The following is a 27,191-nucleotide window of genomic DNA, read 5'->3' on the forward strand; positions in this document are numbered from 1 at the left end:
CTATAAACAGAAAAAAAAAGACTTTCTGATCAGAAATGAGTGTTAGGGTAAGAAAGAGCTTTTCACCTAAATATAAAGTATTTGTTCTTAGACTAAGTTCTCATACATATACACTTTGGGATATTTATTTTTAGAAAATTCCTAAATATGAGTTACTATTTAGAAACAGAAAAAGAAAGCAAATGAAAGATCAGGTAAATGAATTTGGGGTTATGAAGAGCGCTGGATGGACTCAGAAGACTGAAAGCTACAGTTTGCTGATGTGAGAGAAGTTAATCCATCACTTCTGAGTTGACTTGAAACAGGAACACCCTTACCTGTTCAGCCAGTGCTATAGGCCAGTGCCATTCTAATGAGAGAAATCCTACAAACCCTTGTAGGTGTGTTCTGATATGTAATAATCTAATCTAAAAATCACTGAGTGTTGACTTTCCACTAAGCACAGAAAGCTGTTTATGTATAAATTAATTCACTAACATGACCAGCCAAAGCAGTCAGGAGACAAGTATGTGAAAATGAGGTGAACACACACATGGGCACACACAAGCACACCACATGCACAAGCACAGGCACACGCTCACACATTGCACTGAACATTTAAAGGGCCTTTGCTCAAGAGAATGAGTTTAAAACAATAATTGGGTTTCACATTAGAGAAAATCTAAAGTAGTTAGTGGTCTGTCTCAGGAGAAAGGTGTAATGGTTTGGACAGAAAGCCTTAGGAAACCCAGAACAAAGAACAAAGAACAAAGCCTCTGTTCAGGTCTTGAACTTTCTTTAGTGTACACCTGGTCATTCAGTGAAGTCAACAGAAGCTGACAGACACTTCCTGTTCCAGAGTTCAGTTTCTCTGTTTCAAATACATATTTGTTAGAAAATCCTCTTCTTGGAAAAAGACCTGCAGCTCTGTGACATGGCTCCTGACATGAACCACAGTGGCTGGCTGTGCTGACCACAGACCAGGACTAGCATAAGGTAGGTGATGCTGAATAATACTGTCAGTGTGGAGACAAGGACTTCCTGACTCTCAAACTACATTGTTCACTCACCACAGAGCAATGGGGAAAGGTGAGTAATGCTTTCTTCCTGCCTCTACCTGCATGGTGAAAGTGTTGACAGTTGGCTCAGTTTGTCTTCTCACCTTAAAGAGAATATTTGTGTAGCTTTGAAATACATGAAAGAGTCTCTGAACAGATATTTAGCCATACTTACATTATTTTTTTAACTATGGCTATAAAAACTTACAAACATAAAGCTGTGCCATACATTCCACTACTTTCAAAACAAATTTAAGAGAGCTCCTTCTAGAGCTCTGGCCTTTCCCATTTACCTAAAATCTAGTTAGCCCCCACAAGAGCATCATTTTCCTGTCAGTCATCTCTGAGGTGCCTTGGAAGTTCCTGACTTCTTATCTACCTTGGGACTCATAGAACACACCAAGTGGTTGTACTTTGTGTTCACAATATGCCATTGGAACTTGTGTCACAGCCATCAGGACATCACCCAGATCAACATTTGCCTTGATGGATCCTAGGACCTGAGCTCTTCTGGGAGTATTCTTGCCTTTCCCCTGATTTTCTCTTTACTTCTATTTTAAAAAATATATATCATCCTACACAAAATTATCAAAATGAACCTAACTGTGAGACCTCTCCTACAACATGAAAGGTGGCTGGCTATATGTGTGATGTGTGAGGGCAATAACAAAACCAATATTTTAGATCCACTAGTGAATTACAGATACACATTGAATCATAGGGGCTAGTATGACTAGAATAATTGTAGCTACCTATCTCACCTGAGTGGTTCAACTGACACAATGTGGGTCCTTCCAGAAATTCTGAAATGGTGTCCCAATTCAGCTCAAGTTTGAGCCTTGATCTCTTGAATCAGATTGTGCCCTTCAGAAATTATGAAATATTTGGTAGATGTTTAATTCTTCATATAAATCAGCCCAATCCAGACAGAGCAGAGCAGACTTTGGAGTCAGGCAGAGTTGGACTCAGACTCTTACTTATTAATTCCTTGACCCAGACAAGGTATTACATTTCTGCACACCATGGCTCCCTCATATGTAAAGCCGTGGGCCTTGTGGATGGCTGCAAGGGTGTGTGAATAGCTATCCTGGAGCATCTGCACAGCTCTTACTGCTAAGTGTGCCCCAGTGGGGGTCACTCCCTCTACCATGCTCAGTGGGCTTCTCCCCAGGCTCCTCCCAGACAGGTCCACGCAGGTGCAGGGGAAGCCGACCCTGCCAATCTCCATCCAGCACCCTAAACCCAAATTTAGGGCAGGAGTACAAATGCCAGGCTATGCACTGAAAATTCAGACATGCTCACAGTACTTTTGGCATTGTTTTCCTCAGAAGGTGGGTGTTAAGAAGAGGTCAAGAGTTGCCATCATCCATGGGTGTCCATCAAAGCTCCCTCTTAGGGAACCTTCCCTGTTAAATGGAGACTGATAGTTTTCCCAAGATTGTGCTAAAACTGGAAGGTTCCCACAAATGGTGTCAGCTGGTAGTCTAACTAATGTCTTCCTCCCTATGGCAGGGCTCCAAGGAAGAGCAGGGAAGGGGTACAGTCTGCTTTCCAACCAGTGGTACCTCAGTTTAGGGTCCCAAGTTCCTCCTAAGACAGATAAGGGCCTAACTTTGTGGTTTCCAATCATGACTCCCTCCAGTCTGGCTGAGGCCCCTGCTTGCCTCCTGAGATGTTTACCTGATGTTCTCTCTTTGTACCTTCCTGGAAGGGAACCCTCATGGGAGAACTCAGGACACCTGGACATACTCCCACTTTCAGAAGCAGGATGCTGCAATTCCCACTTGCTGAGCAGATTGAGAAAAGGACAGGCTCCCCAAGTGCTGATAACATGGTCCTGACTAGCTCTAGGCTGCCCCAGCCTGTGCTGCTGTTTACCCCTGGGGGTGTGTCTCAGACAGCTCAGAGAGGTCACTCAGGAAAACACTCCACAGTTGCTGCATTGACTTCTTTTATTCTCTGCCCAAGCTGGAAAAGTGGAATCCCTCTAAAAGTGAAGGTATGCAATCCCTGACCAACAACCTTCTGATGGACATGCAGGCAGTCCTGAGGCCTTGTTTGTGAGTGCTCTGCTTTTTCTTCAGTTTAAACTTCAAAGCTCCAGAGGTTGATTTAAACCTCTTAGTAATGAAAAACGCCATCTAAAATTTGCACATTTCCCTTCCCTTTTGCTTGATTTTTTTCATATGATTTGAACTTTAAATTCTATTTATGGCTACCATATAGAAACTGTGAGCCACAAGGGTCATATAAATTCATAAATCACACTCATAGCATCAGTCACTACTATTCCCAACTCTGCTTTATTTACTTCCTTCTCGCCTCTCCATTCATTTCCATCATTTATGTATATCTACATATCTACCTATCTATCCATCCACTCACCCACTCATGTACCCATTCACCCATCTAGCCATTCACCCACCCACACTTACAGCCATCCATCCACTCATATGTGCCTACATACATACATCTATCATCTCTCTTCCTCTTTCTTTATTGAGTGTCTGGCACCCTACTGGAGTGGAAGCCTAACTATGGCAGGAAGCTGGATGAGTCCCCAGCACCTACTGAAGTATTTGGCTCTTCAATACATGCATGTGAGTGAGTTGTGTCATTGCCATCAGACACAGTCTTGATTAAAGTCACTCTCGCTCTGGTGCACCATTGTTTTGATCGCACAACATGGTTAGCAGGGATTTGCGTTTATTCAATTCTGTAACTTCTTGTTCTGGCACTTGTAGGTAAGACTCCTACTTAAAGTCAAATTAAGTATCCCACAGTCTACTGAAGCCTTGGCCCAGCTCTTTCTATATCTGGTTCTGTGCTTCCGTTTCTCAGTTTCTAAATAATAATAATAATGATAACTTAATACATTTTCCCCTTTGGAAAGCATTCTAATTTTAGTCACAATTTTCATGGAGATTGCACGAAATTGACCATCACTTGCAGGATCTAAGGCATGGTGGCAAATACAATGAGGAAAACATTACTGGATAGGAGTCAGTGCACTTCCTTTGCTGGTATTTTGTCCCCATCAGCTGCTCCCTGCTACATCCAAGGCCAGAGCTCTCAGTTCCTGGCTGAGACACTTAGTTTCCTTCTTATTCAATATTTCTACCCTAGAACATGTAATTTTATAACTATATCTAGTTCATTAATGAGCACGTAAAAATTAAGGAGATAAACATTGAGTTCAATCTCATTGCTTCTTGCTGTATTGAATTTTCAGGAGTGTACCTGACGTTTAAGCCATTACTACATGAAGAAGGAACAAGGCAAGTGCTATTAAACTGCAATGGAAGCCTCAGAACACAGTGCGTATTTATGAGCAGCTTCAGAAAGGAGTTTCTAGAGTAGCCTGGAGGCGGACTGTATACTTCATTGAAAAGCAGAAGTGATGCCGCTATTCTCAAGAATGGCTTTCTGTGGACACTTTTATAATATAGGCATAAGCCACTGTGAGTATGAAAAATAAAATCAGTCTGGCTCAGGCCTCAAAAAAGAGACCAGGCTTCCTCACCTACCTCACCCACCAGCCCCCACATGTTTGCCAGACAAATGCTGGGATAAACCTGAGAAAAGCAGAGTCTGCCTTCCCAGAGTGAGCTACTGAGAAAGGTACAAACTGTGCTTTCTTTTGTATCTTGGTGCCCAATTTTCAGTGCTAATAATAAAACATGAAATAGTTTTTAAGCAAAAGATAAACAACTGAAGAAAGATAAAGTGCTAAATACAAAACTGTTTTCACTGCAGCCCAACTCCAGGAGAGCTGGAGACTTTAGGAAACATGCAGCTCCCTAGGCCAAGTCTTGGAAGGGTTTCAATTCCACTGATAATCTGATGAGGTGGCTTTCCAAAGGAAAGGGAGAAAACAGAGACTGGAGGGGTTATAATAAGCACACTCTGTCTTCAGGGTTGTTTTGCCATGTTCAAACTCATAAGTCAAGATCAACTGACAAAAAATACTTTATTTCCTTAATACAGAATATAAAATATTGCACTCCAATTGCAACTAGTGTGCAGAAAAACTCTATTTAGAAATCTTCCCTAACAATTGCCTGGCCTGATGTTTAATGGCATCACCAATGGCAACTCAACAGTGAACTCTGAACCACTGGGAAGGACAGAGTCCACCAAAGCCTCCTCCTCACTCCACTGTCAATGACCTGCACTTGAAGAACCATACATGTGGATATTCACACACTCATAGTAACTTTCCCTTCATCAGCACTGCTGGTCTGAACCCACAGAAAAAAGCCACTGTCAAGCTATTTACTTTGATTTACTATATACACATATGCATTATTCTATCATAAAAGCAATAACTATTGCTCAACCATGTGGAAAGTAAGAATAAGATTTTCATGAAGGTGTACCTATAATTGTATATACTGGATATTACTTAAAGTCACTCAGCAAACTGGGGTAATTTGGGTTGAGAGAAGCTCAGCTTCAAGTCTTGAAGTCAAGCATAAATCTGAAGGAAGAGGTTGGAGGGGTAATTCTTTTCTGCACTCCACCCCATTGCCCTATTCCTCAGGCCCCATTTCCTGTACCTTCTGCCAGCATTCACTCCAGCTGAATGCTTCTCTTTCCACATACCACCACTGAGAGTTCTATAAATGATTCTGGAGACCTCGGTGGTTTGGCAATCAAGTGGAAATGAATTTGTTTTTTTCTATTTTTCATCTATTAGGATAGTGAGAATGACCCAGGCTGAAGTTCACCCCCATTATATCACTGCAAAAACATGAAAGTTTTTACTCAAAGCATTCATATATAAAATTAATGGGACATCTAAAAATAAAGGAATTTGGCATATGAAATGAACCTTTAAAAATTGTTCTCATCTTTGATATCTTTTTTAAACTAAGTGCAGTATAGTGCCCAGCAAGACAGCAGCACTTGCAGAGCAACTATGAACACACTTTCTCCAGCAGGGAACCTGAACTCTTGATATAGTGAAGGAGGCACATCTGTCAGTCAACCAAGTCCCAAAAACTTTCACTTGGGACTTGGGACTTGTTCAATCACCACAGTATTGAACACTTTGCAGAGTGGCAAGCATTCCACTTGCATACAAAAGATAGTTCAATTAAACAATATACACAAAAACGTAACAAAGGAGAAAATGATTTAAAACTGAAAAAAGAAAGCCATATGAAATAAAGGAAAGCTATTTGAAGACTAGCAACTATAAAAATAAGTATTTATGTAACTCAGAGACCTCCTCTCAAGTAAAACAGTTACAAATACAGAACACATTTTAAAACTAATACATGAATATTATATACTTTATCATTGAGAAGCCAATTTTCCCATATCCTTCACTTAAATAATTTTGTCCTTGAAAAGAAATATTTTGACAAAATGTAAGCTTTGCACGAGTGGACTGCATAACAAATTTTCTTTGGATTATCATCCATGCAAAATTTCTCTCAGAAATTTCTGAACCTGAAATACCTTTACTGTGTGTATCACAGGCAAGTTCAGAGCCAGGTCCCAGCACCTTGTTACCCACACTGGAATTCCAGTCTCACAGTTCCTGGGGTGCCTCTTGCTTTATAACACCCTCTGCAGAGAAAAGTAAACCTATCCTAAATCTGGGTGATTCCATGGAATGGAGCAAATCAGACCCAGTCCAGGGAAGAGCACTCCTCACACAGAGGAGTGAAGCATGCTTCTATCTTTTTGGAAGATGGGACAGAGGGCACTTTGGGGCATACTCCAACTGGGAATGCTGCTACGCAATGCACAGGACTCAAGAAACCCTGCAGGTACACTAAAGGACTTCACCTAACAAAATCTCAACTCTCATGTATCTTTCAATGGGTACTTTCACATACAACCCAGCAGGGAGTGGCATTAATGAAATAACCTTGTGGTCCTCAAGTAGTTTTGAATGTGCTCTCTGAATCATTAAGTAAGATAATTAGTCATAAAGTTTGGGAAATAAATGCAGGTCACACTATAGTGCTGTTGGAAATTGGGATTTGCTCGTGATGTGTGTGAATGTGTGACTCTGTTACCCAAAGAATTTAAGGAGCATATCTTCTGATGGTTAAAGAACGTTAAGTGATGAAAAGTTAGTGAACTGAGAAAATACCATGGCATTGATGTTTGGTTTTCATTGTTTTGTTCCTTTCTTTGAAAAAGTCAACTTAGATTTGTGAGAATGTGTCACAGTATCTGTCAGCAAGTCAGTCAAAAACATGCTGTTTCCAAACAGCTCTCTGTGCAGCTGCCCGATGTGAACAGGGGTAGACGCACTTCAACCAGGACAACATCTCATGCTTCCGCTGTTAGCAGTGGTCAGCAGTGTGCAGCGTCTGCCTCAAATCTCCTCCACAGCTTTACAATCTTTCGAAATCGTATAAGCCTTGTCAGTAGAGTGCTTTATTCCTGGAAAAGCAGAAATTGTGTGTTGTTAGGGCATGCTGCACAAATGGACCCAAGGTTGTGCAGGGAAGGTTTGCTTCCTGAATAGTAAAGAGCAAAGAACCAGAACTCAGCTCCTGTCTGCAATAGCAGCTGTACTACAGAGTTCCACACCTGTTGTCTTTGTTTTTGTGATAACTCTGCATTTCAAAATAGCTCCATTTTAAGTTTTAAATTTTGAAAAGAAGTCAGTAGGTTTATTAAAGGGAGCTAACATCTGGTATCTCTGCCTAACAAATCTCCTTTCCCTGAAGGCCTTTTCCTGGACTTTTGACATTCCTTTTGCCTTTAAGTACCCATAGGGCAGTCAAGACAGTTTTGAATACTGAAAACGCCAGTGCTAACTGCCCTAGGGCTGGACAACAAAACAAAAAACAAGTTGGGTAGTTCAACCAAACACCTAAGGGCAAACAGATTCGCCTTTCTAAACACCAGTTTCACCAAAAAGCCCAGGTGCTGGCCAGGAGGAAAGGAAAGGTGGACTTACAGTCCTTCAGCCACTTCTTTACTTACACTGTGCTCCTGGTGACAACTGCAGAGCTCCCCAGAGTAACTCCAGGAGTACCAAGTGGGAAAAGAACTATGTGCCTTGGGGTCTAGGGAATAAGTTTGTGAAATACATCATTCTGGTAACTGCCAACACCATAAGGAATCAGGGCATCCCAACACAGATGTCTTGGTAAGCTAGAGATTAAGTAGAGCTTTCACACCTTGCAGGAGTATGGATGGTCCCAGAACCAGTGGCTCCTGTGCCAGCAGCTGTGGGCCTTGGGTCCTGACCTTTTAGACTGGCTCTTTTCAGAGGACACAAGTGTTTGCAAGTAGTGAAGGAGGCTGTGGTCCCATGCAGATACCAACCCAATGAGCTGGAAAACACCCAGGAAATACTTCTTTCTCACAACCTCCAGACAACATTAAAGTTTCTAAAAGTGCAGACTGCCTTGGGGTTTAGGGAATAAGTTTGTGAAATACATCGTTCTGGTAACTGCCAACACCATAAGGAACCAGGGCAGGTTCTGAGTGACTACACCCTACTCTGAGCAACAAGGCTTACAAGACAGGTGACATATCCCTCGCTTGGAACAAGCAGCATGAAACTGGAGGGAGAACTAGGGTAAGGCAGCCAATGAACCTGCCGTCCATTCTCCCTTGGCACTTTCCCACACCTACTCACTTTCCCTCTTCTTTCAACAACTTCTCTTTGTACCAAGGTGAAAACTCTCACAAGCTCACAAGCTATGTTTTTCCTGTGTTCAAACCTAAAAGGACTTTGAATAGGTCACTCTATTCTAGATCCTAAATTGTCATTCAGATTACTAGCTCGACATTGGAGAACTGGAGGAATCAAAGGGGCTGCTTTTATTTTTATGTTATCAGGTTTATTTCAGCTTGGTTTTATGTGTCTCTTAACCTCACCAATATTTACAGCCCCAATTCTACCTAATGGCCACCAAAGGTAACTTATTCATAAATTTCCTTGTTCAACAGTCCAATAGGCAATGAGTTGTTCTGTTATGCCTCCCCCCAGGTTCCAATCTCAGAACATATACAACACAGAGTATTAACTACACTGAAAATAAAGAGGCTAGATACAATCTGCTTATCTCCCTTCATTTTATAGACAAAGGAAGCTTAGCCTAAGGTATAGGAATCTCTGCCAAACCACCTTCAGAACCACACTTACTCTCCATATCTGTCCTCCTCCTCCATGCCACAGTGGCATCCTGACAGTCAGCATTCACATACCTCAAATCCAAAGACAATCTGTGAAAATACAAATTAATGTGCTGGTTTTTTCCTTTAATTTTGACTGCCTATATACATTCTTTGGGGACTTTGGCTACTGTAAAATGCAATCTTTAATAAATTACAATAAAGAACAGAAGTCATAAACCTTCTGGATTCAAGGAAAATGATGATTTCACCACTCCTTGCTATTTTCACATCTGTAGTAAGGCCACTCTGAAGTTCTTGGAGCTTTATATCATCCTGAAACACAGTTTAGCTGAGTACAAACATCTCTGTGGCATACAACACACACACACAAATCTACACATTGATACTACAGCTTCCATTGGTAGCTCAAGGGCAGACAAAATAATTTTTAAAACATTTTTATAGCAAAGTGTTATTAAAGGGTGAGATAAAAGAAGATGTTGAATGTTTAAATCCTTGGTTCTCAAAGAACGCCCTGAAAAGATACTTCCTCTTCACTACTCCCCAAATACCCCAAAAGCATGGAGTAGAGGGTGCTTGAGCATGGTCACGTTTAGCTCCTCAGTGAAACACTCATCTCACAGAAGAGCCTGAGGTCAGCTCTATGCTACCGGGTGTTGAAAGGGAAGTTTACTCCATATTATCATCAGAGATTCACACAGTTCAGAGCTGCGATACTTTAGTTACCAGAACCATAGTCATTTAGAGTCTGCTGCTATCTAGTCCAGTTCCCCAATTCAAAAAAATTAAAGTGTTCAAATAGTTTAAAGAAAATCTATCCAAATAAAGATCTTTTCTTGCTTAAGGAATGCCAAACTTCTGTCAAGACTCCATAGAGAGCCATTGGTACTTTAAAGTGCCTGAAGCCTTCCTTGCTGCTGGAGGAGCAATAGCAGTGCCTATCTAGGACTGCAGATGAACAGGAGACCTCAGGAAGGTCTATAGAGACTTTGTCCAGCTGTATGCATGCACTAGGGCTCTGAAACTAATTTCAATGTGAGAAACAATTAACAGCAGGGGAGTAATATTTTATGTTGACAGCATCTTATAATTCTAAATTCTCCTGTTTTCACAATAATAAGCCAGATGGGATGGCGTTAACTTATTGGCCTATCCAAGCAGTCAGATGTTGCACAGTGAAAAGAATTTGGACTTGAAGACAACTGAACCCATGGTCCTTTTGCTCAGGCTGTGGTGACTACCCAGGAGTCTCTGCATCTCCATCTCTTGGGTCCCCTCAAACTGTAGGGGCTGAATTCAAAGCATCAGCTATGACTGGCCACCCCCCAGTTTGGCTATACTCACCAAGCCCACACCTGCACACATGCCCCTCCCTAAGCTTTCTGGATACTCACCTTGGGTCTTATTCTCCCCAGGTTCAATTAGTCACGCTGGACCCTGCAGCTCCTGGCTGGGGGTCTCCTTGGCCTTCTTACAGGTGTACAGCCACTTGATGATGCGGGCATTCCTCTCCACTACAGAGGTGGTGCTGGGCACCTGCTCCATGAGCTCTTCCTCCTGCAACCCATCCTCGCTGTGCCGGGAGAACCCACTGTCAGAGGTGGCCACGCTCACGCTGCGCACCTTGAGGGCGACACGATCGGACCCGACGGAGAAGTTCTCCCTCCCAAGAGCCTCCACCACCTCAGGGTCCAGTCCGCAGTACTGGAAGAAGGTGTCAAACTCGGCCTTGGCCATGGAGTATAATGAACTGAGGTCTGACCGCGAACGATGCAGACCCCCGCGCCTGGCCACCCGCAGCTCTAGGCCCGTGCGTGTAGCCGAGACCACTGTGGGCACTGTCAAGATCCGGGACGAAGTCTGAGGCGCTAGGTACTCGGCCGGGGCTGGGGGCACGGCAGGAGTAGGGGACGCGGCAGCGGCTGGGGGCGCAGCAGGAACTCGGGGCGCGGCAGGGGCTGGAGGTGCTGCCACCGCCGGGCCGGGCTTGGGCCGCGCGATCTCCGTGTCCCCAACCCGGGAGGTCTCGAGGGGCGCCTTGTCCTTGCCAGTACTCTGGAAGAGCTTCTTCACCAGGCTCGCCCTGGAGCCGTCTGCGCCGGGTGCTCGGACAAACTCGCATTTCTGCCGGTAGATGACCAGCGAGTCGGGCCTCAGCGGCTTCCGCACGACAGCCCTCCGTGCCACTGGAGCGGGGGCGCGGATCGGAGAAGCCAGATGGCTGTGCTGCTCCGCAGGAGCTCCGAGGCCGCCGTCCTCCGAGGCCGGGCCCGTGTGGGACCCAGGCGGACTGCGAACGTACTTGGCGCGGTCTGCCGCCAGCCTTTCCACCGCGCTCCTGCGCGCGGGCCGAGCCAATGGCCGCTCCGGGTCTGCCTTGGGGTCCTGAGCCAGCGGCCGCTCGCTGGGGGCTGCATCTCGGGCAGGCAGGGCGCGCATCCTCCCCGAGCCCAGACCGCCGGGCAGGCGTCCCGCGGAGACCGCTCCTGTCTAGGCGCCGGTCAGTCCCGGGCCAATGCCGAAGTCCGTATGGGGTGGGGAGACTCGCCTCGCCCCAGGGCTCAGTCGCCTAGGTCCCGAGTTGGGGCGAACCAGAGTCCTCTTGGGTTGGTGAATCACCCTACTGCCGGCTCCTCCCGGCTCCTGGCCCGCGCCGCCCCATCCCGGTGTCCCCGCCCCTTGCCTCCCGCCAGGTGGTGTCACCCGCCCGCCATCCCCGCCTCCTCACATCTCACCCGGTGTCCCCGCCCCCTCACGCTCCGGGCCCTCCTCCTTTCCACCCGCAATCTTTGGGTTGCGCGGGACCAGCGCCAGGAGTGCCAGACTATTCCCCGCCCCCGCCAGGAATGGGAGGGACCGAGCCAGGTATTTGCTGCTTCCTTCCTGTCCCTAGAGTACCTGGCATATATCATAAGCATAGATATTAAAAATACAGAGGTATTATTGATCAGGAAAAAGTGCTTCTGGGGAGGAGGGGGACAGAGGGACAGGATCCCCAGGGCAGGTGTCTCATGCCTTTGAATTCTTAAAGTGATCTCAACATGTTTGGAAACTAGACTGTTTCATTTCCACAGTCTCTACCAGTACATTTTATCAAAAAGGAATAGGATATAAAAAGAAAGAAAGTGCATCACATGTTAAGAATCCAGGAACAGGAACACGGCCAGGACATGGCTCGGGTCCAGAGATCACCTGCTGGTGCTGCAGGGGTCAAGAGCTTTTGGGAAGAGCCCAACCAAATGCCCAGAATCACTGCTGCTTACTGTAAGCAGCTGGGAAATCATGGGTTCACCAGACAGAGGATCAGCCTAGGAATGTTGAAAGTTAAGAAATATTTCCAAAATTCCGTTCTTTCCAAAAGTTGGACTAAGACTAAAAGTATCTGCCAGACAAGTGAAGTATAATGTATCCTACATGGAGATCAAGTCCAAGACATGCTGACCTTTCCAAGTTATGGCTTGATGTACACAACTGCCAGGTTGAATCTGATTGGCTTCCAGGAACCCACCTTCAGTGCCAGTGGGTACCCACAGTGGGCATCAAACCCTTCCAAGGAGGAGAGAGCCAGAGCAGAAACCAAGACTTAGAACCAGACTGCCCAGATAGCCTGGTTGGAAAATGAGATGCAGGAAAAAAGGAGTGTAACCCAATAGTGGAAAGGGGTTGGGGAGAGAGGTAAAGAACATGAGTCAGACATAGGACACAGACAAGAGAACAGCTCCTGGGCTGAAGGGCTGCTCCCTGTTGTAAGAGGGTGCTGGTAGGAGAGCCTGAGGGGCACAAAGTCTACCCTACTGTCTGCCCTCCAGGCCTGGTGTCTAAATCACAGGAAGAAAAACCTTAGTAATTGTTTGAAAGGAGTGACTCCTTGCCACTGCCTCTTGGGTAGCAGCAGCCGTTCTGACAGAACCCTGCCTGTGGCAGTATGTCTGAGCCTGGGGCCACATTTACTAATTTGGAAAGGTAGCCAACTTCTCCGAGTATTTTATCATCTGCAAGAACCCTGTTTTATAGCTTAGAACTTTCATCACTTCATCAGACCTTTGGTCTGAGCTCAGGGCTGAGAGTGTGGACTCTCCATACTCTGGCCACTCACTCCTGTACATTAGGGTTCACTGTACCCACCTGCTAGAGTCTTCCAGTTAATGACATCACTTTTATAAAGGGCTTAGTATTGCATCTGAGATGAAGCAAAAGTTCAGTAAATGTGAATTCTTATTGTTTTGAAGATGAAGGTTATGATTTAGTCAACTGTTTAGCATCTTTTTATATATGGATGGCTACTGAATTCACAAACATCAAACATACTAAAAATATACTCTTATAAACTTATTTTAAGACACTGTTATTAGACAAAAATACCTATATCCATAATTTCTCATCTCTTAAGCAGATGTATTACTGCAAAATAATCAATACTGTTAACTTTAAGACTATTTCCTTCCTGGTATAATCCTCAAAAGAGGAGTCTTTGGTCTGATCAGGAAAAAGTGCTTCAAGGTTGAATACTCCAGTAACTCTGCACTCAGGAGTTTATCACAGGGGTGGTACACACAGCAGGATATTCACTGCAGACGACCTACAGGAGTCAACTTGCATGTGGCATCAGGAGGAAGACTGGCTACGGCATGACATACTAGGAGTGGAACATTGTGTAACCATTCACAGTCATGCTTCCATGGGATGATTCAAGGAGCAGGAAATGACAACTATGAAAATAAAAGTTTACAAATATCACAGCCAGAGAATCAGTCCTCGCCATATGGTCCAGGTGCTTTCTGGGGCCAGAGACGCTTTTAGGAGTCTGTGAGGCCAAGACTTTTTTCACAGTAACACCAAGTCCATGTGGTTTTCCTTCTCCATCCAGGATGAGCACAGTGTCCAGTGCAGTGGTCTAGAGGGTGATGACATACTGCAATGCCATACCATTCAAAGATAACAACAGGTACATTCAAAATATTTACCAATTTTTATTTTAAACCAATAGGTATTGATAGATATAAGCCATAAGATAAAAGCTCACTAAGATTTTCAGTGAATTTTAATAGTTAGAGGTCCTCAGAATAAAAAGCTTATGAATCCCTGGCATATATTATAAGCATAGATATTAAAAATACAGAGGTATAGTGAAATGGAAGGCACACATGAAGCCTTTTCATTTATAAATTCAAGATACATTATTGAATCCATGTTATGTGGTACATGCCCTCACCTTAAAATACACCAACTCATAGAAAACTAGGAACAGATGAGAACTCCTTAAATAAATAAAGGGCTCTTTCATTACCTTCAGCACCTGATTTTAAAGGCATTCCCTAGAGATATTAACAACATAAATACAGATTATCATCCACATTCCTCAAATGTACTGAATATGCTAGTCAATGAACAGGAAAAAATTTCAGGGTATCAGGACTGGAGAGAAAAAAGGAAAAATTTCCCTTATATGAAATATGACGGTCTATGTCAAAACTCCAAGAGAATCTACATATTAGCACTGACAAGACACACTGTGACAAGATTACTGGACATAAGAACAATATACAAAATTCAATAGTCCTCATGTACTGGGAAAATATAATATCAAGAAATAGTACAGGAAAACTCATGTTATCTGGAAATATATTTGCAGATACACGAGACTTGCATGTGGAGTACTATAAAATATTTTGAAAAAGGTAAGTGAAGGTCTAAATAGAGATGTGTCACACTGGTGTTGTACAGAACACACTAGGCTCCATCTGCTAATAGTCTCATCACCTCCCAGCATCACTGCCCTGAGGCCCAAGTTTCCAAACATGAACCCTCAGGGGCCACAGCAAACCATATCCAAATCTTAGCATCTACCACCCCAATTTATTGGAATGAAACAATGCTATGATTGTTTATGCTGCAGGTACATTAGAACAGTTAACTCAAATGAGTAGGGTTTATATGTAGACAGAAGATGGTGAACATTTTGACATCTGAATAAATTTAAAAGAATGGGAATTAATACTATTTTGCTCATATAACTATGAAGAGTTACATAAACATATGATATGTTATATAGTTTCCTCTGAGGAGGAAGAGAATGGGATAGGATTCAATTTCAGTTGCAATGTTTATTTTCAGGGAAAAAATAGTTAAGCTAAATAGGAGAAACCTCTCTCAGGATAAGCCTTTCATATTAAATGACCAGGCATTACTTACTAATTTCTTTTCCTCTTTCAGTTGAAGTGTCCAAGGTAAAGAGGCAGATTAGGACATGGTTATTGTAAATACAGGGTGAATTACAGCCTGAGGAAATGGGGAGTGGAGGTTTGCTGATTCAGAGAACATCAGGGGCTTTTACATGGAGACAGTTGGACTGTCAGGTGACAGCAAGTTACATGTCCATAGCAACATGTAAGATGCTTAAAATTTAAATGGTTCTACATAAGTGAGTCTTTGAATGACATGATTAGGAACTCTGTGCGAATTGACTGAGCCAGTGGCACTATACTAACATAATTTAAGTCAACGTTGTTAAGTAGTATGGCTTGAAGTAGGGAGGAATTGAAATACAATGTCCAGTGGAGAGTACTGTCATGTTTATGAGTGTACTTGATGTAGCAATTTCACTGAGTGTGATGATTAATTTGTGTCAACTTAGCTGGGTAATAGTGCTCAGAGACACAATCACACATTCTGTATGCTTTTGTGAGGAAGTTTTGGATGAGATTAATGTTTAAATCTGTGAACTTTGAATGAACCACACTGGCTCTATATAATATGGGTGGGCCTCACTTAATCAGATGAAGGCCTGAATGGAACAAATACTGACCCCAACAATCTCCCATCCCCCAGCAAGAAGAAATTCTGCCAGCACAAAGCCTTCAGATTTGAATTGCAGCACAGCCTATTCCTGAGTTTCTGGCCTGGGGACACTCTGTGGACTTTGGACTTGCCAGTCTTAACCACCAAATAGCCAATTCCCCAAGGTCAATCTATTTCTGTATACACTTATGCACACCCTATTTTTGTCTTGAAATCCTTGACAATCACAGTGAGATGTAAATGGAGGACAGATGGAAAACATGCTCAGAAGGCTAAATCTCCAGGGGTTGGTGACCACTGGAGATGGAGGACAAAATGAAGCAAAGAGCTCAATAGGCTCTGCCTGTGTGATTAGGAGGAGACCGAAACAGCCCCAAAACTTAAAAAAAAAAAAGAGGGGACATGAAAGTAGAAAGGGGAACTATTAGGGAATGTGTAGGTAATGCAGGTGAGGTAAATATGTTTAAAGTACCCTATGTACATTTATGAAAATGTCATAATGAATGAAACCCACTATTTTGTACAATTAATACACACTAATAAAAAAAGTCAACATGAAACATGAAGGGAAGGGGTTTTGAGGGAGAAGAGAATTAACTCAGCTTTAGTTTAGGTTTTAGTAGTCCATTAAATTCAAATTAACCAGGAGTAGTTGTGGGTACGCTGGTTAAGGTATTTCTGGAGTGAACTGGACAAGACCCAGACACAGAAAGGGACCTGGATGATTAAACAGGGAAGAGCTGCAGTGAGGACAGAAATAGAACTTAAACTACCTCTTCAATCCCTGTCTGGGGAAGTTGTCTCCATAGAAAGAAACTCCAACTAGGGTATTAAAAAAAAAATACGAACTTTAGTTTCTGATGAGATGAAAAATACTTGGCAATTTAAATAAGTAAATTTGACTGAAATTGAGCTTAAACTGTATTGTACACCCTGAGTGTGAACTGGATGTGTTCTAAAGGCAGCAATTAAACTAATAATCAAAAAATGAAATAGAATAAAACCCCTTAAAACTAACATGAAGACCAACTATGAAACTTCACTAGTTTACCTCACAGTGGACCCAAAGGCAAAAATCACAGACAGGGTCTGATCCTATCTTCTTAATTTGGTCACAATAACTCTAGCTAAAGATCTTAGGACAGTGTTTTACAGGTGACACTTTATCAAATTTCCAGAAGGTATTCTTGTATTTTTTCATTCTTTATCTATTATTTACAAAGAATGAACCTTGAGTATAAAAAGTCCATTCATTGTTTGCTAACTTTTTCCCTTTCAGTGGAAGTTGATGTTGGTGGCGACCTGGGCAGTTCAAGTATGACTGTTATGATAAAGCTTCCCACAGACTGAGCCTTCTGTGGGGACAAGAACCATCTGGTTGAATGCTCTTAACAGCAGATTTAAGGAAAGACTGGTAATTGAGTCATAAACAGCATTGCTCAGTGAGCTCTGCCTGCTGTGTACCCAAGGCCAGAGTGAGACTTTAAAAGTGAGTATCCTCAGCCTTACGGGTAATGTTATATTAAAATGAAGCTATTTCCTTATATTCCAATGGGCAGGAGTGTCAGATAAAAATTAGCCAAGATGACTTCTCATAGTCAGAAGATTGCCCTTGCAGGCAGCTGAACACACTGAGGAAGCATTAATACAGAATTTTAAAGAATTTCACAAATATTATAATGAAAAATGTTTTGTTTTCAATACAAATATAACGTGAAGTCCAAGCCCTGATTAGCCCAAGCTGTTCCACAATGAAGCCTAGGATTGTGCTGTTGGAGGCACAGTCCCCAGACAACTCAGCCCACCCCGCAGGGCCTTCTGCCCTGTCTACCCACCTGCTGCCCATCTCCATCCTTTCTCTTCTTCACCAGTTTCTTTCCATCTGAGAGCTATTCAGATGGTGGTCCACGCTAGCCTGCAACAAAAACACAAGACCCTATCCAAGAAATAATCTAAAAAGCAGAAAGGGTTGGAGACATGGCCTTTGCCAAGCTAGTGAAAGGTCCTGAGTTCACATCCCAGTACAACCATTAAAAAAAAAAAGTAATGCTTTTGTTAACTGGTGTTAGAGTAGGCTGACTATAAGAAGCAGAAGTTTGATTGCAGGCTTGGCTCAAGTATCTAGCAAGTACAAGACCCTGAGTTTAAACTCCAGAGCTAAATAAATAAATAGCAAGTCTTATTGCAGTTGGGGTGATCATATGTACTTGTCTGGTTACAACAGCCTTGGTTTATGTCTATTGTCCTGGCATAATTACTCATACTGCTCTTTTACTGTTGTAGGTATCTTGGTTTGTGTGATTTTCCTAGGTATACTGAGACAGAAGGCAGAGCTCCTGGAAAACTCCATTATGACTTCCTTGTGACTTTAAAGAGTGGAAAGTAAGACAGGATGGAAGATATGAGGATCAGGACCAATCAATCAGTCGGTTGCAAGCACAGCCAACCAAAATACTGCTTTCTGCACACCTAATTAGCATAGAGATTGAGAAACACCCTGGAGAGAATGGATAAAAACCTCAGTTCAGGTCATTTCTTGGGCACTCTCTCTTGGGACCCCCCCCCATAACTCTAGGGGCTCTACTCTCCCACTTTACACTTTTCTCATTCTCCGTGAAGTTCATTCTGCTTCATGGGACAAGAACCTGATCTGTTCAATACTGCCAGTTCTAACCAATTGAATGGCTTTATGCAGGGTGTTTAACTTTTTTAGGCTCAATCCCCTATTTTTAAAACTAAGCACTTAACCTGCATGTACCTCAGGTCTCTAGGCTGTGATACTTGTAAAGAAGTGCTGGCAGGACTGAACAGTGATGTTTTCTATAGTTCCCTGGTTCTCAGAAAAACAGACTTTGCTAAAGAAGTTCACAAAAAGACTTCCTTGAAAGAAAACAAAGATCTAAATGCCTCTCTAATTAGACTCTTGTGTGCTGATATTTGCAAGTTCTGTGACTTGTGTTCCCTTGTACAGGCTTGATAATATTGAGAATGGCAGGGCTGTCAACAGTCTACTTTGTCCCATGTCAGTCTTCAAGGTAAGTAGACTATCTCTTCTGTGGATATAAGCTGGGGAAAGAGGTAGGCAGTGGGGAAAGAGGAGGAAGGCACAGTGACAGCTATCAGAACATCGGTGAAGGAGTAGCTGCAGATGTATCAGCAGCCAAGGGAAGTGTGTGTGGTATATTTGGGAGGAGGCTGGGTACAGCCACAGGTCAGTTTCTTAAGAACTGCTCTAGAAGAGGAACTTCCACCTTAACGTCCCAGCATATTTGAGATCCTCAAAGAAATACGAGCAATCTATTACCCATTTTCAATAGTTTGAAAATCCACTTAGAAATTGTTCACCTACAGTACTTTATAGCTTTCTTAGCTTATCCAGTGCATCAGGTACCTGTGGTTTTAACAAGAGTTATGTGACTCCACTGTGTGGTAATAGAGCATGAAGTATATCCAGATACATATAAGGTTAGCAAAGATCATTCTGTAATGGAAAATCCACTTAACTTGTGCTATTTGCTTCTGGCAAGACATTTTTAAGCATATAGACAGTGTGCTGGGGTCCAGGTGTAGCAAATAGTATCCCTAAAGCAATATCTTCAGTCTGGGACTTCATGAGGAGCAAAGGCTTTATTAAGAATAACTGAGCATGCCCAACACTGAGAGAACCTTGAAGTCTGGTATACTGTGTGAAACACATGCAAAGATTGTGTGAGAAAAATGCTGACAACATCATGTTGTGTTCTTGCAGGCTGGGGACATTGCTGGAGGTAGTGGCCATTCCTTCCAGGGACAGAGATCTCTCCATTGTGCACCATGAGCTTGTCCTGCACAGTCTCTACCGCATTACTTTCTCCTTGTTTCAGGGTTTATACTGCTCATTGCAGTTGGCTTTAGGTTTTGCTAAGGCATTTTCTCAAGTTGTTGTCACTGTATACACACTCTGTGTATTTATTTTTTCATTTGTCACAGTTTTATTTTGTGCAGTGTTAGGAATGGAATCCAGGATCTCGTGCATGCTAAGCAAGTGCTTTACCACTGAGTTGCACCCCAGTCCTACAAAATCTTTTGCTAGTGGTTTCTACACTATATAACCTGATATGTGCTGAATGTATACTCTGCTAGTTGCGGAAGTTACTGCTTCTTAGTAGTTAGTCTAAGAATAGGTCATGGGAAGTAATGATAACACGTTCAGCAGAGTAGGTTAAGGTGGACCTTGAGGACCAGGCAAGATACAAGTTAGACATGATAGGAAACAGATTTCCCAAAGATATTTGGTTAGGAGAATGACAAGGTAATTGGATCCTGGTCAGAGGAGTAGGAATTACCTTGGGCTCTAAATCAAATTCAAATTCAAAGCTCTTTCAGGCCTATTTTTGTCCTGTAGAAAGGGTGGTTTCAGAGTGGTTGAAGGACTCTGGTTTTGATGTTCCTAGGGGTGCCCTGAAAACAGCATGCTATAAGATAAGCTTGGCAAACTCCCTCTTAAATTTTCCTCTTTGTGATTAAAATTGCATATTAAAACTTTGAAGAACTGAGAGCTACTTCTGAAAAGATCCATTTAATTTTCTTTGCTACATAACCTCTCAGACTTATACAAGAGAAGGTTGTGCTTCCAAACTCATATCCTGCAGACCTCTGATCACTCCTGGGCACCTGATCACAGGCCCACTAGTGGGAGCAAGCTCATTCTTCATGAACACTCAGAAAAAAGATGAACAGAGGTAAAATAGTTCTTAAATTCTTTTAATGTCCGGGCTATATTTTCTGTATACTATCTCTTCAATCCTTGAAGAAGAGAGACATCAAATTAGTTATTGGGAGATCAGTGCCCTTTTCTCTGGTTTGCTTTGATGCCTTCGTTTTGATTTAAGTCTCTTTCCTTCTACTGATTTTTCAAACTTATAAACAGACCAATATTCCCCTGGTAAAAAAAAATTACATTAATTAGAAACTTTCCTCTTATTAACTTCCTGTAACGTTTTCTCTTGCTATTTATTCATCACTTTGAATCACTTCACTCGCCTTTCTTTGAACTCTCACTAGTTTTTGAACTCTTTCGTGTGATTACTCTAGAGTAACTCAAGTTCACCAGAAAGCAAAAAAAAGAGGAGAGAGACTTCCGGGCTCAGAGAGGTTGCTGAGTCACTGCCTTATGGAAGTCTGGACTAAGTCCTGCCCTTAGCCTGCAGGCAGTGTGGGGAGTCGGCCATCTGCAGTTACTCTAAGGATTGGATCGGGCATCTGCAGGTACTCTAAGGATTGGATCGGGCAGGTGAAATATTATCTCACAGTCACCACTGGGTGTGGAAGCCAGATTCTGTCTCCACGACTTCTCCCTGTGTTATTGGAAGCCAGTCAAAGTGACAAAGTGGCATGATTGTTCTTTAAAAAGAACTCAGTGTGCATAATATTAACTTCAGCATTTCAAAAGGTGACATTTAACCTGAGTGAAAGAAAACATCGATGTCAAACTTCAGTCACATTATAATTCTCTCTACAAAGTTTAAAGGAATTGTGTCATGATAATCTTCAATGAATATGATTTTACATAAGCAATCGCCTGCTGCCACGTTACCTGGACTTGTTTGCACAAGCAGATGAGGTTACTGGAGCTTATGGCTCCCATCAAGAATCTAATTTTTTTGTCCATGGCTGTGTCGATGAATGAAGGGATACTAGGAAAAGGACAGGCCCTTGGCACATGTGCTCTGGTGGCCAAATGACCAGAAGGTCTGTGTCTGCCAGAGTTTAGAGCCGGGGACTTGAGCCTGCAGTCCTTATGAAGCAAAGATGAGGAAGTTTCCCAAACCGGTTTTTAAGAACTGGTTATTAATTATACAGGAAGCTAATTAATACATCACCTATCCACAGGTATATTTTCTGAGACAACTGCAAAGTTTAATAATTTATTTTTCACTTTAAGAAGTTTACTGATTCTGAGATTGATTTTTTTTCTTAAAGGCATAGATGTTGATAGGCCATGTAAAAATAGGCACATGAACACATTTGCTCAAGTTTCTGGCCTTGTAGAGCAGTTTCTGATTATAAATTTATACAGGACTTGGAAACGGAAACTGATTGTAAAGCCAGATGATCTGAGTCCAAATCCTGCCTCTGTCACTTGCTGGCTGAGTGTCTGGCCAAAGTCAGAATCTTCTCTCCAGCCCTGTGTGCCTGGTTACACCACCTCCTCAGCTTCACAGGAGGCAAGACATGGCAGGTAGGCATTTTCTCTGTTTTCCTCAATGAATCACTTCACCTTTTACTCTCAGCTCTTCCCTTTCCTTCTCCAAACTTGGATGTCCCCACACAATGTACTTGAAAGTCACTGGGATTGTGGAATTGTGTCCTGCAGTCTCTATGGACTCTGAGGGTGAACATTGCTATGCAATAGCTTGAACAGTGTAACTGACCACCTGGAGTGTTTCCCAGGAAAGTCTGTGAGAAGTTTTCTACAGTAGTCAACTCACTACACTGACTGTGCAGATGGATACTGACTGTGCCTTTAAAATCACTCTTTAGTGCTCCTGGGATGACCTTGGACTCCAGGGGAACTGCATCCATGTGCATGAAAGAGTCATGTCAACCAATTAGACTTATTCTATTCTTTAAAGAAGACAAAGGTGAAATCATGTATGTGGAGACCTCTCTGTCAATTACTTTGGTCTTAGAAAAACTAGCAATGTACCCTTGGCAGCTTGTTGGCATGCAGAATGCAATACTTCATTTCTCACTATTCCTTTGGCCTTTGGCCTCCCACTCAGGAGGTGAGGCCCTTTCCCCATCCCAAGCCTTGAGTGGTTCTGAGTCTCACTGTAGCAGACCTGAAACAAGCAGGAGCCTGGGGAAGCCCCTGTCTCTGCAAGCCTGAGAACATGTCCAGAGCAACTTAATCAAGGGAAAGGGCCATCACAGATAAGCCTGCAGTCAGCTGACCCCAAACAAGGGAACTAGCCAGCAAGACCACAGAGCTTCGGCCAATCTGAGGCTGGCCACAGACCCCAAGGCACCCCATTGAGATAAGAGCATAACCCTAGATTGTGATTATTTTGTGGTAGTGTATTTCATGGCATTATTGGGACAATAGATAGCTGATGCAAGTGCTAAAGAATATAGAATCATAGGAAACTCAGGTAGTCTACAGGACTAGTATCCTGACATGGTCATCACAGGATGATTAACCCTTAAGCTCCTCCAGCCCTGCACATCTTCCTCCTTCCTAGAGGGAGGTGTGACCATGCAGTGTCAGGCTGATTCCTCAGTCTGTCTGTGGTAAAAGCCATGAAGATTCCTAAGTCCATGTCTCACACACTTTTTAATCATGCAATGATGAGCTGCACCAAGAACCATCTGTCACTACTTATTTTCCTTTTCATGTACCATGTCGGAAAGAACAACAGTCCCAAAGATGCTTGTGTCCCAATTCCTAGAACTTGTGAAGGTGAGACCCTACACACAAAAGAAGAGACTTGCAAATGTGATCAAGTTAAAGATCTCGAGTGGCAGGGTGAGAGTGGGGATCCACACTGTATTACTGGACAGCCCAATGTCACGGCATAAGTCCTCACAAGAAGAAGACAAGAAGATTGAAGAGAAGGTCAGGATGTAGCAAGAGCAGAGAAGAAGACACCAGGCTTCTGGCTCTGATTGGAGGAAAGGGCCACAAGCTGGAGGATTTGGGAAGTTTCTAAAAGCTGGAAAAGACCCATTAGAAGATTCTTCTTAGGAGCCTCCAGAAAGAATGCATTTTAGACTTCTGGCCCCCAGAACTGTAAGGTAATATATTTGTGTTGTTTCAAGTTATGAAGTTGTGCAAATTTGTTACTGAAACAGTAAGAATCTAATCATGTACCCACACTTTCTGGTATCTGTAATAGGAACTCTGAACTTCCAGGCAGTAAAGAAGACTAACTGAGAGACACCATGGCACTTCAGCCTGGCTTCACCTGACAAGGCGACATCCCTCCAGGTGGCCCCAGCCCCCCATAGAAGTCTCTTAGAGAAAATAGTGTAAACCACAAAATGTTCATTGTCTAAACCCACACTCACTAATGCTTTCAGTAATTTTCTGTTCACCCCCTCTGTAATTTTCCACTCCCCTTTTTGGTGCCTCCCTGTTCTCCATTTAGAAACCTCAGTCTCTTCTGAGTTGTAGTTTTGTCCATGTATGCTAGAGTCAGTCCCCTGCTGCAGTAGTCTGAATAAACTTGTCTTGTGCCTTTAACAAGTGCCTGGTACTGTTTTTCTTTGACAGTAAATGATTTTCCTCCATCTACTCTCCCTATATAATCATAGAGTAACTCCAAAAGAATATCTAAATTTCGCATAAAAGTTCCCTGAAAATACATTTATTGTTCTAGATCCACCACTAAAGTGTCCTGGAGTGGGGGCAGGGCAAAAACAGCAACAATGACAAAAACCTATATTCCATTTTGTATATTCATGCATCTCAAAGAATGCCTCCAAAAAGAAGGAGGGAGAATCTCTTTGCTTAGGGCTGAGTAAGCCCCATAAGCAATGTCAGAGTTAGCTCCAGTGTCCTGAAGTAAACTTTTACAGCTGCCTATAACTCATGGCAACAAAAGACTGTCCAGGTGGACAAGAGACCCTGACTTTTGCACAGCACCTGCTGGAATTCACTTCTGTCCCTGGTACTTTCTTGGTGTTGTTTCAAATTATCAAGTCCTTGTGTACTTCAATTTTCTCTTTTGTAATGTTGGATGATAATAATTTTTAGAGAGAATGACTAGCATAACCCTTCTAGACCCTTAGCACAGGAAGACACACTCATCTGACTTTGCACAGGATCCTTCAGGCAGTCCTCATAGCATCTCCACGAAAAGGGTCTTTATCCTCATTTTATACATGAGTGGAATAAGTCAAAAAAGATGAGGCAACTTGCCAGAGATGAGCGATTAATAAATGGTGGAACTGGGATTCAAATTCACACAGTGTCTGACTTCAGACTGCAGAGACCTACACTATTGCCCCTCACATTGGGATGGTGAGTGTTCAGGAGCCCAACCAGTCAGCCTCCCCTACTTACTCCAAGTCTGCCAGTCTCTTGTTGGCCACAGTGATACTGAGAATCATGAGCGCCTCAGGATGGGGAAGGGGCCTCACCTCCTGAGTGAGAGGTCAAAGGGCAAAGGAACAGTGAGAAGTAACAGGTCGTACCATTCGTGCAGATGAGGTACCAAGTACACGTTCCTGCTTTTTCTAGAAATCAAAGTGGTGGACAGAGGAGTATCTACAAACATTATTTTACCCTCATCCTTAAAAACTGAAATAGGTAATAGTTGATAGCTACAGCTCTCTCACCATGCATTTGATTTGTTAAGAGGCTGCAAGGAGAATCTGTGCCCCCAACACTGGCCTCAGCGAGAGTCTTTTGCCATCGCTGTTCATGAAAGCTCAGTGACTGAGCCTAGGGAAAGGTGAAAAGGCAACAGGTTCTCAAGGGTCTAAATAGATTTAAACATGTGTCCTATCTACATAGAATGACATTTGCACTTCTAAAGTCCTTTGCCCAGGATAAAAACAGTTGAGCAGAATACTGGAGGAATGAATGTTGTCTGGTTGTCAGACCTCTCTTCTACAACTTTCACTAGTGAGTTATAAGTGCAAACAGGACCTATACTGGTCCTTGGTACCTGACATTGCACAGTGTTCTGTGAAGTTACTTTAGCCAAGAGGAGCACTGCATGCTCAGTAGATACTGATTGGTGGAAAGAATAAGGATTGAAGTAAAAAATTAGGTCCTGGATCCTTACTCTGTTGGTTCCTACCTACATCTTTCAAAGAAGTCTTTTAATTTTGCAGAATTTTTGTTTTACCATCTTTAGAAATGGTGTCACTGCATGCCTACCTCTCAAAGGCATGAGAAAGCACATGGTAAAATATAATGCTCCAGCAATATAGAGTTATTAACCACATGGGTGGAAAGCATTTTGAGGATTGATTAAGTAAAACTGCTATAACTTGAAGCAAGAAACATGGTCCAGTGAGTGGGCAGAGAAAAAAAGGCATAGGAGTTGCATTCTACCCTGCAGGTGCAGGTGTACAGGCAGGGAGCCAGAGTAGTTGGAACAGTGTTGCTGAGGCTAATAGTCAGGTTCTCAAATAGAATCATCATCAGGTAGAAGACAATTAAAGCCAAGCAGCATGAAACCCAAATCAGCATTAACAAGTCCCAAAGCCTGAGGAAGTGCAAGTCAGGAAAGCCTGCGTTATGTGTCTTGATCCTTTGCACACAAACCCCTGGTTAATTCACACATTACCTCATTCCATTGCAGGGAATAAGCACAGAAATTTCAAAGAGGTCTGTTCAATGAAGATTTTTAAGTTGGCAGACTCCGGAGTCAAGGCCATTGGGATCTGAAAGAACCAAGAAACAGGAAACTGTAAAACATTACAATGGCATCTTCTAGAACAAGGGAAAGCTTAAATCACAAAATAGAAATTAACATGTTTTATCTTGTCTCATCTAACACCAGATAATTCACCACATGCTGCTAATACCTATTGCTTTTTAGAGAAGGCATATACAAGCATATATGGTTAAAATATTCTTTATCTTCACCCCACTTGTGAGTGATAATAACTGTTTTCTTCATAAGGCCAAATGATTTATTTTATAATTTTGTTAATTATAGAGCAATTAACTCTATAGAGTTATTATAACTCTAATTATAGAATTAACTTCTGTAGGTCATTTCCCACATGTACAAGATGAGGACATTTTTTTATTAACATATTCCACAAAAATCATGTCTTCAGACATTATCATCCACAGTTGTATGAAAATGATGAACTTAAATATCTCATGAGGTCTGACTTCAAAGTACTTAGTACGTATGCATATATTTTGAGATTATTCTCTATTCTGAAATAAAATCCCCAACACATTAGTGAATAAACCAATGTACTTGGTAGGAGAAGATATCCATATATAGAATGGAGGAAAGATGGAATAAAATAGTTGACTCTCACATTCAAGAATTTCAGCCGTTCCTTGTCTCTGATAATAAAGATAGATTTGAAGACTGCGGGCCAATCGTTTTGTAGTACATTCCTTAATTTGGGTTTGTGTGTGTTTCTCCTTAATTGGATTCAACCCCTGTATCTTGGCAAGAATATCACAGGACTGAAGCTGTGTTCTCTTCTCAATGTATCAATGGTAAGAACACAATTTTGGCTAATCAACTTTGATTGTTCACTGATGATATCTCCTGGCTT

At 42.5% G+C, this 27,191-nt stretch overlaps 1 protein-coding gene and 1 long non-coding RNA gene across 3 annotated transcripts; one reads left to right on the plus strand and one right to left on the minus strand.

Moving 5' to 3' along the window:
- Positions 1–4,988: 4,988 nt before the first annotated feature.
- Fam110c (family with sequence similarity 110 member C) lies at positions 4,989–11,817 on the minus strand. Its single transcript, XM_074049053.1, has 2 exons — positions 10,550–11,817; positions 4,989–7,442 (listed from the first exon to the last, which is right to left on the minus strand). Exon 1 carries the CDS (start codon positions 11,592–11,594, stop codon positions 10,581–10,583), a length of 1,014 nt encoding a protein of 337 aa, XP_073905154.1. The 5' UTR covers positions 11,595–11,817; the 3' UTR covers positions 4,989–7,442; positions 10,550–10,580.
- A 6,699-nt stretch (positions 11,818–18,516) lies between these two features.
- On the plus strand, positions 18,517–24,303 carry LOC141414748 (uncharacterized). 2 transcript variants are annotated; one of them, XR_012439578.1, is made up of 6 exons: positions 18,517–18,988; positions 19,702–20,674; positions 21,027–21,200; positions 22,012–22,173; positions 23,346–23,729; positions 23,831–24,296. It is a non-coding gene; the product is annotated as an uncharacterized lncRNA (long non-coding RNA). The 2 variants fall into 2 exon arrangements; XR_012439577.1 differs by having other exon boundaries at positions 21,027–22,173; positions 23,831–24,303.
- The last annotated feature ends 2,888 nt before the right edge of the window (positions 24,304–27,191 follow it).

This window comes from Castor canadensis, chromosome 12 (genome assembly GCF_047511655.1).
Source record: "Castor canadensis chromosome 12, mCasCan1.hap1v2, whole genome shotgun sequence".
Taxonomy (NCBI): domain Eukaryota; kingdom Metazoa; phylum Chordata; class Mammalia; order Rodentia; family Castoridae; genus Castor; species Castor canadensis.